Source organism: Pseudorca crassidens, chromosome 5, assembly GCF_039906515.1.
Source record: "Pseudorca crassidens isolate mPseCra1 chromosome 5, mPseCra1.hap1, whole genome shotgun sequence".
Taxonomy (NCBI): domain Eukaryota; kingdom Metazoa; phylum Chordata; class Mammalia; order Artiodactyla; family Delphinidae; genus Pseudorca; species Pseudorca crassidens.
In genome coordinates, this window is record NC_090300.1 from 148,995,490 (window position 1) to 149,012,694 (window position 17,205).

Below are 17,205 nucleotides of genomic sequence, written 5' to 3' on the forward strand. Positions count from 1 at the left end.
ACCGCGGGCGGGGCCGGACGGCGCAGCAGCCTCGCTGGAAGCCCCCGACCCAGTGAGACCCCTCCGCTGCGCCCCCGACCGCGCCCTCCCTTCTCGAGGGGCGCGGGGACTCACGTGCCCTCCGTCATGACCGCCGCGCGCTCCCGGTTCCCCTCAGCCTGCGCCCCGCAACCGGACCAGCCACAACCTGGTGACCGGAGAACGCGATGGGAAGATGCCCGCGCAGCCAATCAGAGAGCGGTGAGGGTGGGTCCGGGGCGTGGCCGGCTGGCTCAGTGGTGGAGCGCGAAGGTCTGAGCGGTGGGGGCGGGGCCGGAGAACATTGAACGAAGCGGGATCGTGGGGGCGGGGCGCTGAGTGGGAGGGACTGGGTGGTTAGGCGGGGCTTGGTGAGTGGGCGAGGCCGGGAGGGACGCGACTGCCAGTCACGCCTGCCGCCGGAGTCTGTCAGCCTCGGAGCGACTTGTGGGGCGAAGCGCCAGGACGAGGCCACCAGGGGGCGCCTGAGACTGAATGACACTTGGGGAGGGTCCCACCCGAGGCCGGAAGGCAGGAGGTCTGGGGAGCGGCTAGTGCCCTTGAGGAAGGGCCAGAGGCCGGAGGCTGTAGGTGAGTGAGTGAGGGGAGACATGGCCGCGAGGTCCCGCGGAGGGCGCGACGCGCGGGGGAAAGGCTTCCGGGGGGAGAAGGGGCGCTGGCGGGCACCTGAGAGGAACTGACAGGAGAGAGCTGATGGGAGGGCAACTGACAGGAGGGGAGATGACACCAGAGAGGAGCCGGCAGGAGAGGGGCTGACGGGAGAGGGGCTGACGGGAGAGGGGAGATGGCAGGAGAGGAGAGCCGGCAGGAGAGGGGCTGACGGGAGAGGGGAGCCGGCAGGAGAGGGCAGGAGAGGGGCTGACAGGTGAGGGCAGTGCATCTTCAGGCAGACCGAAGGCTCTGCCGTGGGGCTTTCGAGGTAGCGGTGCCAAGCACCTCCGGGCCCTGGGAGGGAGCCACGCTGGGAGAGCTTGTGCCACTCAGAGAGAGCCCTGAAGTTTTGCGGTCCCGGCGAAGTAAATGTGGAAGGCCTGGACTGTAAAGGAAGCGAGAGGAAGATGGAGAACGTGCTGAAAGGACTGGGGGTAGTTGGGTGAGGATAAAGTGACCGCAGGGTGTGCAGCAGGAGCCGGGGGCTCCGCGGAGTTGGAGGAAACTGTGCGGACACTGAGGTCCCAAAGGCGGCTCTGCAGGAGCTCACGGACAGCCCCACCATTTCTTCGTCTTCCGCACAGAAGCCCTGACATCAGGTCACAGCTTCCCCAGTTAGGTGAGTGTTTCTGGGCCCGTCCCTTGAGTCCTATCCCCGTGCCATGAACCCCAGCAAGCCAGGGGGCAAGGGGGGATTTGCAAATGAAAGCACACATACACCTTCCCCTAGTGGAATATCAGGCTGTTAGATGGTCAGTAAAGGACACTTGCCTCTCCCTATCCCAGTTCAGAAACCAATGAAGAAGACGCAGCAATAAGAGGTTTGGATATCACAATACCAGCCTTGCTACAGAGAAGAAACTAGTTTGGAAGACACGGCTTAGATGGACGATCAAGACGGCTAGCTACTTCCACCGCTAAATCAGACACATAGACCTCCCAGCCGCTGGCCCAGGGGGACAACTGCAGCTTCCACAGAGCTGTCCCACCAAGCACCATGCAGCCAGGTGCCAACAAGCAGATGGATGCCTGTCAGCCTACTGACCCCAGAAAGTGTACCCAGAGGAGGCTGAGCATGGTCAACCCTGTCTGTTCTCCTAAATTCACCAATTCACACTTCCCTGGGAGAGGGAAAAAGGCTGGAAGTTTTTCTCCAGGGACGTCCCTCCACTGTGGAAACACAAAGCATGGGAATAAGGGCTCCAGCCTACATGGACATCTCAAACTCTGACTCTGGTCAAGCTAAGGGAGGAAATAGGTTTCGCTTGGAGCAGAATTTGAGTTTTGATATTTTACTGGACTGGACTTTTTATGAGCAAAACAATAATCCTCTTTTTAAAATTTCTAAGATAGGGGGGCTTCCCTGGTGGCGCAGTGGTTAAGAATCCACCTGCCAATGCAAGGGACACGGGTGCGAGCCCTGGCCCGGGAAGATCCCACATGCCGCGGAGCAACTAAGCCCGTGCGCCACGACTTCTGAGCCTGTGCTCTAGAGCCCACAAGCCACAACTACTGAGCCCACGTGCCGCAACTACTGAAGCCTGTCGCCTAGAGCCCATGCTCCGCAACAAGAGAAGCCACGACAATGAGAAGCCCGAGCACCGCAACGAAGAGTAGCCCCCGCTCAATGCAACTAGAGAAAGCCCATGTGCAGCAACGAAGACCCAACACAGCCAAAAATAAAGAAATAAATTTATAAAAAAAAATTTCTAAGATAGGAAAAACCTATAAAATCTATCTGAGAATCACAGATAAGAGTTTCTAGGGAGAGTCATGAGAAAAAATAATGCTTCTCTCCACTTGCACCCTACCAATTCCTGCTTGTCCAATAAACAGGACACGGAAGACTCTGAGGTTTTTGGCATGGACAACTGGGCATATGATAGTGTCATTTCTAAAGTAGAGAAGAAGGTTTGGGGAAAACTTTCAACTTAGATTAGGAACATGTTAAGACAGAGATGCCCATTAGACATTCAAGTGGATAGGCTGAGTAGACAGGCTGGTATTCGGGAGAGAAGACAGAACTAGAGAGAGAAACTTGGGAGTCGCCTGTTTTCAGGTGATGTTTGAAAACATAAGGTTGGATGAAATCAGCTAGGGCGTGAGTGTTCCAAAGAGAAGAATTTCCAGGATCAGTCCTAGGGCACCAACCATTTCCAACCTAGAGGAGGAGGAGTGGCCAGAGAGAGGAGAAAAACTAGAGGAATGTGGAGTCAGGGAAGCCAGGTGAAGACATGGTGATCTGTGCGGAGATTTTAAAGGGATTGTAAAATGAGGTCTGAGAATTGGCAACTAGGTGTGGCAAGACAATTTACTGGTGACTGACAAGAGCAATCTCAGGAGATGTGAGAAGAAAAGCCCAGCAGTAGTTAAAAAGGTGGGGGGGGGGGATTTCCAATTAAACATGTCAGACTGAGCACAGGTATTGACTTCCGTTTCCCACCTAAACCCTACTTACATAAAGTAATAAAAGAGACAAAAATGCATAGTAGTGAAAGAATGGGAGAGGAAGCACCAGTAAATGAGGGAGGTCAACAAAATTGGAGAGGCCAGGAATGCAAGGAGGAGTACTCACTGCCTTAGCAAGCCAGAGGAAGCTGCAACCCACTGTCGGGGTGAAGCCACTGGGGAAAAAGACCATTCTTGCCCGTGAGCCCCAGGAAGGTGCGGAAGTTAGAACTGGTGTAAAGTTTGAACAAGAAGCAATCTGACAATAGACCCCTTCCCCTACCTGGACGGAAGCCTGCAGCAGTGGAGTCAGAGCAGGTGTGAACTCAGGCACAAGACATAGCTGAGGACCACTGAAAGCAGGGTGTTGAGTGAAAGTCTCCACTGTTGTGGCAGTTCCACTTCTCCCACTCAGCCGTATAGCTCCGGACAATAGGAGGATTTCTCTGGAGCAAATGGCCCTCCCCCCAAAGACCTCCAAACATTGGCCCCTGGGACCCAGTGGAAAAACAGAGAAGCCTATCAGCTGGCAGGCTGTATCTGTTGGCACAGAGCTTCCAGCAAGCTCCTCAGAGCCCGATCATCAACATGAGCCAAACATTTGAGGAAAACCTCTACCACGAAAGGCAACGAAAAAGGAAATTTTTTTTTTTTGGCTGCATTGGGTCTTCGTTGCTGCGCGCGGGCTTTCTCTAGTTGGGCTGAGTGGGGGCTACTCTTCGTTGTGGTGCGGGGGCTTCTCATTGCGGTGGCTTCTCTTGTTGCAGAGCACGGGCTCTAGGCGCGTGGGCTTCAGTAATTGCGGCACATGGACTCAGTAGTTGTGGCACATGGGCTTAGTTGCTCCGAGGCATGTGGGATCTTCCCAGACCAGGGACCGAACCCGTGTCCCCTGCATTGGCAGGCGGATTCTTAACCACTGCACCACCACGGAAGTCCCGAAAAAGGAAATTTTGAGAAATGGAGATGATTGAAAGTCGTAGAAGAGGACTTTGATGAAAACATGTCCTCACAGAGATAGATGGTTCTTGTTTCATGAGTGCAACATCCTGACATACTCTTTCCCTCCCTGACTTATTTTTTTCTGTGCTTGTCACCAGTTAGCATACCAAATGTTTTGCGTAATTATCTTGTTTATTGTCTGTCTCCCCCACTAAAATATAAGCTCTGTGAGGGCTGAAATTTGTTTCATTTGTTGCTATATCCCCAGCACCTGGAATAATGCCTGGCATATGGTAAACATTCCAAAAGTATATACTGAGTAAATGAATGAATGAATAGGAGTCGTCTCTAATAAGAAACATTAAGAAAAAGACTCTCAGAAATTAAAAATATGGCAGCAGTTTAAAATTTTTTTTGAACTTTTTTAATTGAAGTATAGCTGATGTGCAATTTTATATGTTACAGGTGTACAATATAGTGATTCACAATATGGTAGCAGTTTTAAAATCACTAGAACAGGGAGATAGAGAAATTTTAGAATAGTAGAATAAAAAGATAAAGATATACAAAAATTGAAAAGAAAATTGGAGCATCGATACAGGTGGTCAAACATCTGAGTATTAGGAGTTCCAAAGGGAAACCGTGGAGGAGAAAATTGTATTAAATAATTTCCAAAAATTCCCAGAATTGGGGAAAGTTTTCTGGATTGGAAAAGCATGGGAGAATATTTTCTAAAGATGCCTGCAAAATCTCCCATCTCACATGCTCTTTTACAATGTGGTCTTACCACTCATCCCCACTGAGAAATAGGACCTATGTCCCGTCCCTTTAATCTATAACCAGATGCTTGTAACCAATACAATGAAGTGGAAGTGATCCTGCACAGATTCCAAAGCTGGGCTTGCATTTCGCTCACTGGGGCACTTGCACTTGGAGCCCTGAGATGCCATGTGAGAAGTCCTATCTGAGGCCACCTTGCTGTGAGGAAGCCAAGCCACGTGATGAGGTCACATATAGCTACTCAGGTCGAAAGCCCCAGCTGAGCCCCTAGCCAACAGTGCAACATCACATGCCCGCTATGTAAGTGAGCTGTCTCAGACATCCAGCCACAGTCAAGACTTCAGATAACCACAGTCCCAATACCTGCATTCAATACCTGACTGCAACTGCATGAGAGATCCCAAGAGAAAGCTGCCCAGCCTGTCCTTCCCAAATTTAAGCTATGGTTGGGGTAGTTTGTTACATAGCAAAAACTACTGGAAAAAAGCACTACAACATGCCGAGCACAATAAATTCGGCAGGGAATAGGGGAGGCAAACCAATACGTCAAGCATGTTGTTGAGAAATTTGAGACCACCAGGGATAGAGATGATCTTAAAAAAAACTCCCAGTAACAAAAAACAAACAAAAACGCAGAGGAATAATTTCCAATGTAAAATTCTACTTCCATTCAAATGATGAATCTAACATAAGGGTAGAAATAAAGATCTTTTAGATATGCAAGCTCGGAAGGCTCTAAAAGATGAGCTCCATCAAAATGAGAAAGCAGACCACGGAAGAGGAAGGTATACGACTCAGAATCCAGGGGACGTCCAAGGTGGCACAGACGGGGGATTTCCCAGCAGTTCATTTCCAGAAGAAAATGGAGCTAGCATATTACCTGAGGCACCTGAGTGTTGGGAGGAGCTTCACACTTAGCGAGGAGAGGTTTGGGTGAAGTAGTGCTAGGAACACAGAAAACCAAGCAAATGAAAAAGCAAGACAGTTGACTCCAGGTACAACGGAAAGTTGTCCCTAAAGGAAATGTAATCATAAACCAATACAGGGCTCGACAGCAAACGGTATTAATATAGTCATACTGAACTCTGAATGCAGATTTCAGCTAACATCTTAAATCGTTTTGGGAGACTAGTGGGAGAGGAAATGTAGTATGCATGTGTGGGTGATACACGTTGCAGAGAGGATAGTATGAGAGCTAACTCATTTTCTATTGTAGGAAATCAACAGATGTCTAAAATCGAGATTAAGAAATAGCATTACTTAAGTCTTTACTGATAAACATTGAAGTTAATCACTGAAGAAATCCCTAAGAGTTGATGAGTGTTTGTTCTGGCGGATGCAGGGTTTGGCTGGTAGATGTGGTGGTGGTAGGATGAGCAAGTTCTGTTCCTAGTGTTTCTTTTTTCTCAATGAAATAAGAAGCAGGTCATCATCTAGGAATGTTGTAGATTTGAAGAGAATAAGAAGATATGAAATAGTTCCCTCAGAGACTCTAGGGGATGTGGGATATAGTAGGGAGATGCTGAGTGCCAATTTAAGACTGACGGTCATACTCAGCATCAAGTCTGTTAATACCTCTTTCTGTATATGGCTCAAATGTATCCCTTCTCTCCACACCAACTGCTAGCAGACTCAGGATTATACCCTTCTTCTTTCACCTGGACAGCTGCAGCATCCTCCTTTCGAGATCCATTGCTTGTCTTACTGTTGTTCCCCATATGCAGTTTTTGAAACAAAATGTGACCAAATCACTTCTTGCCTAATATCCTCCAATAGCTGATTCCCATAGCACTCACAGTAAAGCAGCAAGGGTCTCGGCGGTCTGGCTTGGCAGTACTACCAAACTGGCACCTCCAGGTTTTCATCACATCCTCCTGGGTATACCACTGCACTCCTCTCCAAGAATTCTGCTCTGTCCTCTGCCCAATCCCCTTGTCTCCCCCTGCTTCCAATGCAGGCACATGCCCCATGCCTCAGAGAGCTATGTACATATACAGTTGGCTCAGTACATCTGTTGGCTCTCTGAGGTGTGAGCTGGGCAGGCCGGGTGGGCAGGGTCCCTGCACCTTATTCATCCCTGCACTGATTTGGCACATCAGGGACTGCAACTGTTGCTAAGACAATGAATGACCACCGTTACACACTGAAATGTAAGAGCATGTGTTGGTGGACAACAGTCAGAAGAGATCATGAAAACAGGTAAGAGTATCAAAGACATTACACAGGAGAAAACAACCTTTCATTCTGAAAACTGAGGAAGACCTCATTGGATATTCCAGTGGTTTATTTTTGCATGATTAATAATCACATTCCAACATGCATCAAGCATCTGAGAATAACATTATTTTGAGTTAAAAGAACATCTTCCAGACCCTCTCTCAGGTCCAGCAGCTCAAATGTCCACCATGTCCAGTAGTGCAGAGAGATGGAGCTCAGAGGCAACGTCCTCTTCCCTTGAACTCCGGATCAGCCTTTCTAGGCGCTTCAGCCGTTCGGTCACAGACGTGCCTGTTGCCTCTGACATCTGCAGTTGCTCCCCTGTCCTGTCATTCTATTTGAACAAAAAAAGAAACCAAAAATAGCTTTGGGATACCCACGAGCCAAAATATATTTTCTTTAAAGGCACTGGATCTGACTCGCGTTAGAAACCTCTTCTGGGGCCTGCTAGGCTCAACAAACCCCTCTCTTGGCATCTATCACACATCCTTCCAGCCCCTTCCAGCATATACACGTACAGCTGCCATCATCTGCCATGGAATGTTTCCTCTTCTGATTCTTTATTTATATTTTTAAATTTTCCTTTTCTGGCCGTGCCGCATGGCATGTGGGATCTTAGTTCCCCTACCAGGGATTAAACCCAAACCCCCTGCACTGGAAGCGCACAGTCTTAACCACTGGACTACCGGGGAAGTCCCTCCACTTCTGATTCTACCATGAACAACTTCTAGTCGTTTTTATAAGAAATCGTTGTCAAGAGCTACGAACTATGCCATCATATGTATTGTAATTGCTGAACCAGACTCTCATCTTTGGATGTTTAGTTTCCACTTTCATGTACTATAATTAATGCTACAGTGAACAAAAATACATTCACTTTTGTCATCAGTAATTTCTTTAAGGCAGAATTGTTAAGTCAAAGCGTACAAATATTTTTAAGGTATCTGCCAAACTAATAATTGGAAATAGTATGTCATCTTAATTTGTTTTTCTCCGCAATTGAAGGGCTTCCTAAAAGCCAATCCAGGAGCATACATTTTGCCTGTCCAGCATTATACATATAAACTCTGCTTTTGTTTCTTTTATCACTGAAGGAAGAATGGTGAAGTAGAAAGACCTTGAGCTTCGGAGCCAGCTGGGTCTGGCTTTAAAAAGCAGCTTTGCCACTGACCAGCTGAACACTCTTGGGTGAGGCCCGTGACTTCTGTGAGCATACCCTCCTCATTAATTTTCCTCACGGAAAATTAATACCAGAAGGGAGGTCCGGGTGATGCCAAAGCTTGGACAGTATGTGCTCCATAAACCGAACCACTGTTGCCACCTTTGTTATTCCCCTCCAAACTTTACTGCACGTCAGCATAACATGGTTATGGGTTTTGTTCAGTTCTTAAGCATGTTTCAATTCCATTCTTCATTCATTTCATAAGCAGAAACTCGGAATTAGTTGGGCCACTATAATACTGACAGATTAAGTTTAAGAAAAGATCTAATTTAAGCTAATAATTTATTGGTCATCATGACCTCATACGATGACTCGAGACATTACTTTTTTCCCAGTCATTCTCTCAGTTGTTAAGTCTAATATAAATGCCAAATGTACTCTCTTCTCACCTGAAGGCTAGTAGTTGTAGATGTTTTCATCACAGGTTCGATAGTCTGAGGCAGAGACACCAGAGTCTGAGGAAGGTAGAGTGGAAGGGAAGTTGAATCTGTACATGCTCCCGAGTCCTCTGACAACCACTGCTGAAGTTGATCTTCAAACCTGAAACATTTGAGCATTAGGAAGCAAAAATTTAACTGTCACTCACTTTTCTCCTATATATGCTTTAAATTTTTTAAAGCTCTGCTTTTTACTAAGGGTGGAACTAAGTTATGACATCAACTAAGAAGCAAAAAAGCACTGTTTAAAAAAATTTAGTATCTTCTCTTTAACTTATAAAACTGATTTATATTTAATGAAAAAGGTGGCATTTATCCAAAACAACTGCTTTTTAACACTACTTGTACTTCTCTCACTTGGTTTATCTTCTCTGGCTTATTTTGCTATGATGTGTCTGTAATTAATTTGGATCTCTTTGGATTATCCAAAATGTATGGATTGCTGCTTTAGTTTAAAATTAACCCAAAATAACATCGCACTGATACCTAACATACTCCAGAGCTGTCCACTCCATGTACTTGTTTTTTAAAGAAACATAATCTGGTCCAAACTGCTTAAATGATACAGACCTAGGAAAATCTACTTTTAGAAATCATGACACATTCATTCACTCTCCCAACACATATTTATCAAGCCTCCCCCAAATGCTAGGCATCATTCTGGGTACCAGCGACACAGCACTGACACAGAACAGACAAGGCCCAGCTGGAGGCAGCTGACACTCTAGTGAGGTGAGACAGACAAAGGAGACGTCCGAAGACGAGAAAGACAAGGCAGAGACATGGAGACAGGGAGGACTGGTGAGATGGGTAAGGGGGTCCTCACTGAGGAGATGTGAGCAGAGGCCAGAAGTGAGCACAAGGTGGACCAAGGGGAGGGGCTGACCTTGCCTACTGGCTGGACACGGAGGCTGCTGGAGAGGACAGGGCAGGGGGAGGCATGAGGACGACAGTGGAAACTCCCTTCTTGCCGTCTCTTCTTTCTCAGTAAAACCATGAACACGGGTGGTGGGAGAGGCAGAGGGAAGCCCTGCTCCATCCAGCTCCTGCATAGCCGCAGTGTGGGAATGCCCCAACGCCCAGGCTGGCCAGACGGGCAGAGCGTGCCAGCCACATGCCACAGAGGCTTAGTTAGCCAGCTACACTCACTCCCCACTAGGAGACTCGGGACTTTCAGTGATAAACAATCAACGAAACCGATTTCAAATAATAAAAGTCGAAGGCACACTATCGAGGGCACTGCCTGTCCTCAAAGAGCTTATCCTTCACACGTCTGACCTGCCTTCTTTTTTAAACAGTCTCGTCCCTGGGATCCTTGCTAACCCAGCATGAAGCGGCCTAAAGGACAAAACGAACCCCGGAAAGGGGCTTCACCTCTTGCTCTCCTCCTTCTCCAGCAGCAGGCTGCTGGACAGACACTGGGCCAGGAGCTCCTGGGCAGAGGCTCTGTGCAGCAGGTCGTCGGTGCCGGGAATCCGCCCCTCTCGGCCGCGCTTCACACCTCTCTTCCCTTTGCGGTGCCCGTGAAGTAACGGAGTGCGAAGCTTGTTTGCAGAAGGATGAAAAGATCTTATCCCCAAACTGTAAGTACACGTTTTGAAATGCTTACGGTCAGGAAAGAGAGGGAGAAAGGGCTCCTCTGGCATCAGGTAGAGTGCGGTGCTTTGGGGTCAGGCACAGGCGCAGAGGAAGGGCAGCCTCTGCCTTGCAGCAGCTTCCCCTCTCCTGGGCAGCAAGGCTCCCGAAGCTTCTCTACTCTGAGTTTTGCTTCCCATTGCAGGGTCATCAGCAGTCTCTGTTATTCCCTAATACTGGCAAGGTTCTTATTTTTCATGTGGCTCCTAAATCCATGTGGATTTTTTTTTTTTTTTTGCTGTGATGCGAGGCCTGCGGGATTCTAGTTCCCCGACTAGGGATTGAACCCAGGCCCTGGGCAGTGAAAGCGCTGAGTCCTAACCACTGGACCGCCAGGGAATTCCCCTGGAAGTAATGTTTACAGCAGCAGGAGATGCGCGTCTAATGCTTTTTCTAAACAGAGGCCAAAGTCTGTCCTCTCTGCACTCATTTCCCACATTTGGCGTGGTACTTCTATCACATGTGGCTCTGTTCTTGCACTTTCCATTCTGGCCCATCTGTCTACTGTAACTTTGTTACATGTTCTGAGCTCAGGCTGAGCAGACCTTCCCTGTTATTCTTGTTCAAAGTTTTCTCAGCAATTGCTACACATTTTCCCATCCTGATGAATTCTAGAATTAACTTGTCAGGACCAGGCGGAAACATCCTTTTGGGCTTTTGATTAGAAATGCCCTGAGAACTGACATCTTTATAGCATTGCATCCTCCAGTCAGCAAAGCCTAGCCTGCCCCTCATTTATTCAAGGTTTTCTTTGCACCTTCAGGGCTCTGAGAATCCCCTTCACAGGGGTTTGGTGCCTCTCCTGGTCAGTTTGTGTCCATATGTTCTAGATTTGTTGCTGCTGTGAATGAGAATTTCTGTACACTGTAGGTTGATCTGTCTGGTCACCTTGCTGAATGCTGAACAGTTCTAAGGGTGTGACTGTCGATGATCCTGAGCTGACAGTTTTACTGTCTGGAAATAATTGGTCCTCCTCTCTTGATATTTATGCCCTAAACTGGGCAGGGTCTCCAGGACAACAGTGGACAGCAGTGATGTCAGGGCAGCTCAAGGCTGGTTCTCACTTCAGTGTTTCTGATGTTTTACCGAGAAGCATGGGGTTTGTTAGTAGTTTTATGGCAGACAGCCCTATCAAGCTAAAGAACTGCTCTACCCAAGTTTCGTAGGAAATTTTATCAGGAATGGGTATAAATTGTTTTCTTGGAGAGGGAGAAGGAATGGGTATAAATTTTAAGGAAAACTTTTCAACACCTAGTGAAATGACCGCTTATTTTTCTGTTATGGCAGCAAATTACACAAATAGTTGTGTACTACTGTTAATATTGTATAGCATGGTATAAAGCGAGCCTGTGAGTTTTTTATGTACTGCAAAACTGCATGTGCTAACACCTTACTTAGTATTTTTGAACCAGGTTTGTAAGTGAGATCAGACAACAGCTTTCTTTTGTCTGCACTCTCCTGGTTATGTTACGGCTTCAGGGTCAGGTTTGTCCAATAAATGAAATGCGATGCTTGTTTCCCTCTGCTCTACAACAGTTTCTACTACATGGGAATGATCTGTTCCTCTAGCATCTGTCGGAATCTCCCCACAATGGGCTGGATTTCATGCATAGGATGTGAATTTCTGCTGTATACTCTGTTAGAGAATACAGTTCACTCTCTTGGCTGTGGGATGACAGAAACGCACACTGAACACAGATCTCACCGGCTCTGACTCAACTGTAGCTCCTTCTGCGTCTGCATTCTGGCTTGTTCCCACGACAAAGGAACGTCGTAGTTTTTCAAATGGTTTTTAAAAAAATACACACATATCTGACCATCTTTAGTCAGTGCCTCTGAGAAAACGATACAAAAATAAGAAGAGAAAAGAATATCAAAAGAGCAACAGGTGACCACTTGATGTCTGCTTAAATTCACTGACTTAAGGACTAGCCCTTCCGATTAAAGTCACACAATTATGTGACTCCCATGCTTGAGCTACATATGCTCCAAGTTTCCATGGGTCATTCACGGTCCAGAGAGGCTCACGTCCAGACCTGCATGGCCAGTGTGACTACTCAGAGAAGTCTCTCTAAAGCCAGCCTTGGGGGCCCATTTCAGGGAGATGAATGCAGGCTCTCCTGGAACCTTCTCAGCTCTTCCCAATGTTTATAAGTCACCTGGAGATCACTGGCTTGGAGAGGTAGCCCTAAGCAGAGGAAAGGCGGGGACCCGCAGGAAGGAAACAACCATCAAGTAAACATCTTCCTTTGCTGAAACTGGACCAGGAAAGTCTCCTGAGGAGCCGGCCCATGGCACCAAGCACTAACTACCTGATGTGACGGGAAGCCTGGGGGGTGTCCAGTCCCTCAGCCTGTGGTTGATGCACAAGGCGATGATGTCATCCCACGGGATCTCAGCAACTGAGGGCCGCGCCCCCCGGCCTGGGGAGGGGCTCCCGCTCTTCCACCTGCAGTGCGTGCCGCGGAGCAGGCTCTCCACCTGGGACTGCAGGACAGGCTGCGTCTGGAGAGAGCTGGGGATCTGGGAGGCGTACTGGACAACCATGGAGCACACGGGGAGCCAGGGAGCTGGAGAGAAAGCGCCACAGGAGTCACAGACCGTGGTGCAAATCTACATGCCATGGTCTTCACTCTGTATTTTCCTAGGAAAAGGCAACTCTGTAGCCGAGAAGTCTGCCTTCAACTCTGAATACAACAGAACCACAGCTGTTAAGAAAAGAACATCTCCCTCCCCACATCCAGGTAAGGGATGCAGCCACCCAGGTCAAACTTCACAACAAAGGGTCCATCCTAGAGGCTCTGACTGCACAGGCCTGCAGGTGCATGCAGGAATCCGTATCTGACCAAGCACTCAGGGACGTCTGGTCCCAGAGGCACGGGCTTCTCTTGGGGAGCCCCGACCTAGCTCACGGCAGAGGATTTGCGCAGTGCAGTTTATTCCCCATTGGGTTCCTTCAGTAGCAAATGTCTGTTAGACCTACTGGAGAGTGCACCTCAAAATTTAGAATGAAGCCTGAGGCCTCTGTTCCAATGGTCTAAAGGAGAATGGCCCTGCTAAGGCCATGTGCTGCGCCACGTGAGCACAAACAGCCTTGTTCCCTCCTAACAGCATCAGCAAGGGAAGGGGCAGCCTCCTCACAGCACAGGGACCCATAAAGTCCGCGTGAGAACAGCCTAAAAGCCTCACTCGGGCACAGCCGGAGCCACAGAACGAGCTTCTTTGACAAAGAAAGAACACTGGTGTTAAAGCAGCACTGAGTGCCGTGGCCCCAGCAGAGCCAGCAGCGTGGGGACAGGACTGCACAGTCCCCATGCCTTTGGCTCCCAAATGCCATGGCACAGGCAGGATGGGACCTGCTGTTAACTGAGGAGTCCCAGGCCTTGGGTGCAGCACTCTTCCTGACACCTTCCTCCCGAGACTAAACAGATACCCACAGACCGCTCAGATGGTGGTGAAGGGCCAACAGGGCTCACTCCACAGAACCCCAGCTCGTCCTGACTCCTGAATCCAAAGGCAAGTGCGGACGGGTGCAGCATGGGGCCGGGGTGCCCGGTGGAGAAGGGCCACCTCACACTGGTGCCCAACACCGGCCAGGGAGTCTCTACAGCAAGAAGGAGGCGGGGAACTCGGCCGCAGCACACTGCTTCCCAGCCAGTACCCCTCAGCACGAGCACGCACCTCCCGGGGGCGGAAGGTCCATCTGTGGGAGCTGGAAGCCAAGGATAGCCTGCCTCAGCCAGGCCAGGTGCTCCGGGGTGTTCCAGTGAAGGTGAGGAAGCAGCCGGCTGCCCCCTGCCTCGGCAAACTCAGTGACAGGCCAGGACAGGTCACAGAGCTGCTCGGAGGACACTACAGAGGCCAGGAAGCTCAGCACGCTGTTGAACAGTTCGATGACGGCACTTGGCTCCTGCGGGGCCAGGCCGCCTAGCCTCCGCTCTCTTCTGTCGTGGAAAAACCGGCCGCTAAACTCCCGGCTAACCCCGTCTTCCACGTACTGAATGAGGGTCTGGCAACAAAGGTCAAGGGCACAGGGGCAGTGCGAGACCAGCCACTGCACAGCCTGCGAAACCTGAGAAGCAAAGACAGTGGGGAGAGATCTGGTTCAACAATTCACGCTGCTTTTCAGGAAGAGATTCCTGAAGGCGCCCCTCCCACAGCTGCCACAGCAGGTGCCACCGGAGCAGCAGCCTCTCAACCACACCAGGAAGGGGAGCAGAAGCTTCCACTGCAGTTGAGTTTGGTCTCCCAGGGCCCTGGAGACCCACACAGCAGGGACCCCGAGAAGGGCTCCCGTGCCCCTCGCCCCCGAGGAGCGTGGCCTGAAGGACCGCCCCGGAAGGGCTGAAGGCCCAGGGGAAACCAGCCCTACACATCCTCTTCACCTCACACAGAAAAGGAAGCCACGTCTTCCCGTTCTTAGAAGGACTCACAGCTTCACTACGTGCCTGGATGCTTTCACATCCTGTAGTTATCTTTCCTCCTGTACTTATTACTTTTATTTTAATTCCTGGCACTTCTTTGCCTAAATGTAATTATCAGCACAGACTTCCTTTTTTTAAGGAAACTTCTGATAACATTATTTCTTCATATTCCAAGGACAACCACTTACAAAAATAATTATACATCTGACCGTCAGATACAAGACATGAATTGTCATATTTTAAATCCATAACAACAAAACCTCTAAAAAAATTTACACAATTTAATTTATTGCCAATAGCAGGACTGTGGGCAAATTTTATCTTTTATTTTGATTTCTGCTTATATTTTTAGAAAGTTTCCTGTCAAAACATAAAATTAAAGATGCAAGCAGTAACATACACTAAATTCAAGATAGAGTGAAAGGGAAAAAACTGAAAATATCTTGTCGGACCTTTAAAAATGATAAAACCTTACCTTAGTCGTGCCTTGTAAATCACTAATGGAATCAGGGATCTCAATAACGGTATAATCTGAAATCAGCTTAGCTGAAACCAAATCCTGGAGCATCAGACCTTTAAGACAAACAGACGTAGGTCACCTGTCTCCTGGTAGAGGTCTGCAGGCCAGCAAAGGCATCTCACTGCTCTGACCCTGCCCAGCCCTGCCCCCAGTCACTGCAGCAGCTGCTGTCACGTGACTCCGGACACCACACTGCCAGCACTTTCTCATACCTCCGGCTCTACCCACTTATTTAACATGCCAGCTCATAAATGGAACTGCCTTCACACACCAGCTTCCACTTCCTTCTCCACGGCGTCCCCTCCCGGGCTGGACACAAGAACCACCAGCGGAAGCGCAGGCTGGAAGGGCTTGGCCTGCAGGAGCTGCTTGATCTGCAGCAACGCCGACAGCCAGTACACGTCCTCCTCCGCCACGTCCTCGCTCTTCACTTTGGGGGGAAGCAGCAGCATAAGCCCGCTGGCTCCCAGGAGCTCCTTCTGTGTCTCCGCAGCGTCGAGGGCACAGTCGCTAAGAGCACCGTGGGCCACCTGGAACGGCACCCAGGCCATCAAGATGGGTGCACCAGGGGACAAATCAACAGTGAGCTTCGGTCCCAGAGTGAGCAGAGCCAGATGCTCACCTCACGCCGTGAGGCCGAGAATTAGTACGGAAATTAGTCATAGGTAATGCAGGCTCTGGCTAGACTTGTGTTGGAGCAATTTAATCTTAACAGTTACCTCAAACAGGCTTGTAAAAAACGAGTAAGCCGGGACTTCCCCAGTGGCTTCCCTGGTGGTTAAGAATCTGCCTGCCAGTGCAGGGGACACGGGTTGGATTGCTGGTCCAGGAAGATCCCACATGCCGTGGAGCAACTAAGCCCATGCACCACAACTACTGAGCCTGTGGTCTAGAGCCCATAAGCCACAACTACTGAGCCCACGTGCCATAACTACTGAAGCCCACACACCTAGAGCCTGTGCTCCGCAACAAGAGAAGCCACCGCAATGAGAAGCCTGCACACTACAATGAAGAGTAGCCCCCGCTCGCTGCAAATAGAGAAAGACTGTGTGCAGCAACAAAGACCCCATGCAGCCAAAAATTTTTAAAAATTAAAAAAGAAAGAAACCCAAAGGAAACAGATACCGCATGGCACATAGAAAACTTATGCAAAAATCCTCATTTCCTCTGAGGATGCCTCTGGAAACAGTCATAAGATGATATGAAAAAGTCAAATAAGAACAAGAAAAAGGAAATCGATAATATATATATTATTAAAAACTCAATAGAACATTTAGAATACAAAGTCAAGGAAATCTCCCAGAAAACAGTATTAAAAAACAAGAGAAAATGGGATAGAAAGGATTAAGAGGCTCAGACGCTCAACTGATGAGGCCAACATCAGTCTAATAGGAGTTCAAGAAAGAAGAGAATCAATGAGAAGGAAAGTGGATGTCATCAAGATGCAAAAACGTCAGTCTCCAGCCCACAAGGACCCACCAGGCCCAAACGATGAAACGATGAGGGAAGGAAGTCAGCACCAGGGCCCCAGGGACAGAGTGCAGGCTTCCAAAGAGAAACAAAGTGGACCACAGGGAAAGGAACAGAACAGTTTCAGACATCTCAACAGCAAAGCTGGACGGCAGGTGACAGTGGAGCAAACTAGAAGGAAAATAACTTTCAATCCATAATTCTACAAACCTAGCTAAACTATGAAGCAAATGTGAGAGTAAATACATTTTCAGACAGGCAAGAATGCCAAAAATTCTCCTCCCACGCATTCTTCCTTTGGAAGAAAGTGGAAAACGTGCTCCATCCAACAAGAGACTAAACCAAGAAAACATCGTGCTGCTGCTGCCAACGGCAGCACCGCGTAAGTGCTTGATGTGTCGGACTGCGCTCTGTATGTAT

General features: G+C 48.8%; 2 protein-coding genes and 1 long non-coding RNA gene across 5 annotated transcripts in view; 1 reads left to right on the top strand and 2 right to left on the bottom strand.

Moving 5' to 3' along the window:
* Positions 1-248, bottom strand: part of LSS (lanosterol synthase) — a 42,593-nt gene extending 42,345 nt beyond the window's left edge. For 2 of the 3 annotated variants that reach the window (XM_067739737.1, XM_067739731.1), the window contains exon 1: positions 115-248. In XM_067739737.1, coding sequence (XP_067595838.1) covers positions 115-128 — 14 coding nt within the window. In that variant the 5' untranslated portion in view covers positions 129-248. Of the gene's footprint in view, positions 1-2 lie in introns of all 3 variants that reach the window. The other variant, XM_067739738.1, reaches the window with a different exon arrangement.
* Positions 249-419: 171 nt separating this feature from the next.
* LOC137225561 (uncharacterized) lies at positions 420-5,317 on the top strand. Its single transcript, XR_010943902.1, has 3 exons — positions 420-609; positions 1,163-1,309; positions 1,477-5,317. It is a non-coding gene; the product is annotated as an uncharacterized lncRNA (long non-coding RNA).
* A 1,780-nt stretch (positions 5,318-7,097) lies between these two features.
* MCM3AP (minichromosome maintenance complex component 3 associated protein) overlaps positions 7,098-17,205 on the bottom strand; it is a 43,747-nt gene continuing 33,639 nt past the window's right edge. Inside the window, exons 22-29 of the mRNA XM_067739750.1 lie at positions 15,587-15,845; positions 15,271-15,368; positions 14,053-14,443; positions 12,684-12,941; positions 12,077-12,206; positions 10,111-10,317; positions 8,689-8,839; positions 7,098-7,411 (exon numbers count right to left, since the gene is read on the bottom strand). Of these exons, the coding sequence (XP_067595851.1) occupies positions 7,253-7,411; positions 8,689-8,839; positions 10,111-10,317; positions 12,077-12,206; positions 12,684-12,941; positions 14,053-14,443; positions 15,271-15,368; positions 15,587-15,845 (1,653 nt within the window). The 3' untranslated portion in view covers positions 7,098-7,252. The remainder of the gene's footprint in view (positions 7,412-8,688; positions 8,840-10,110; positions 10,318-12,076; positions 12,207-12,683; positions 12,942-14,052; positions 14,444-15,270; positions 15,369-15,586; positions 15,846-17,205) is intronic.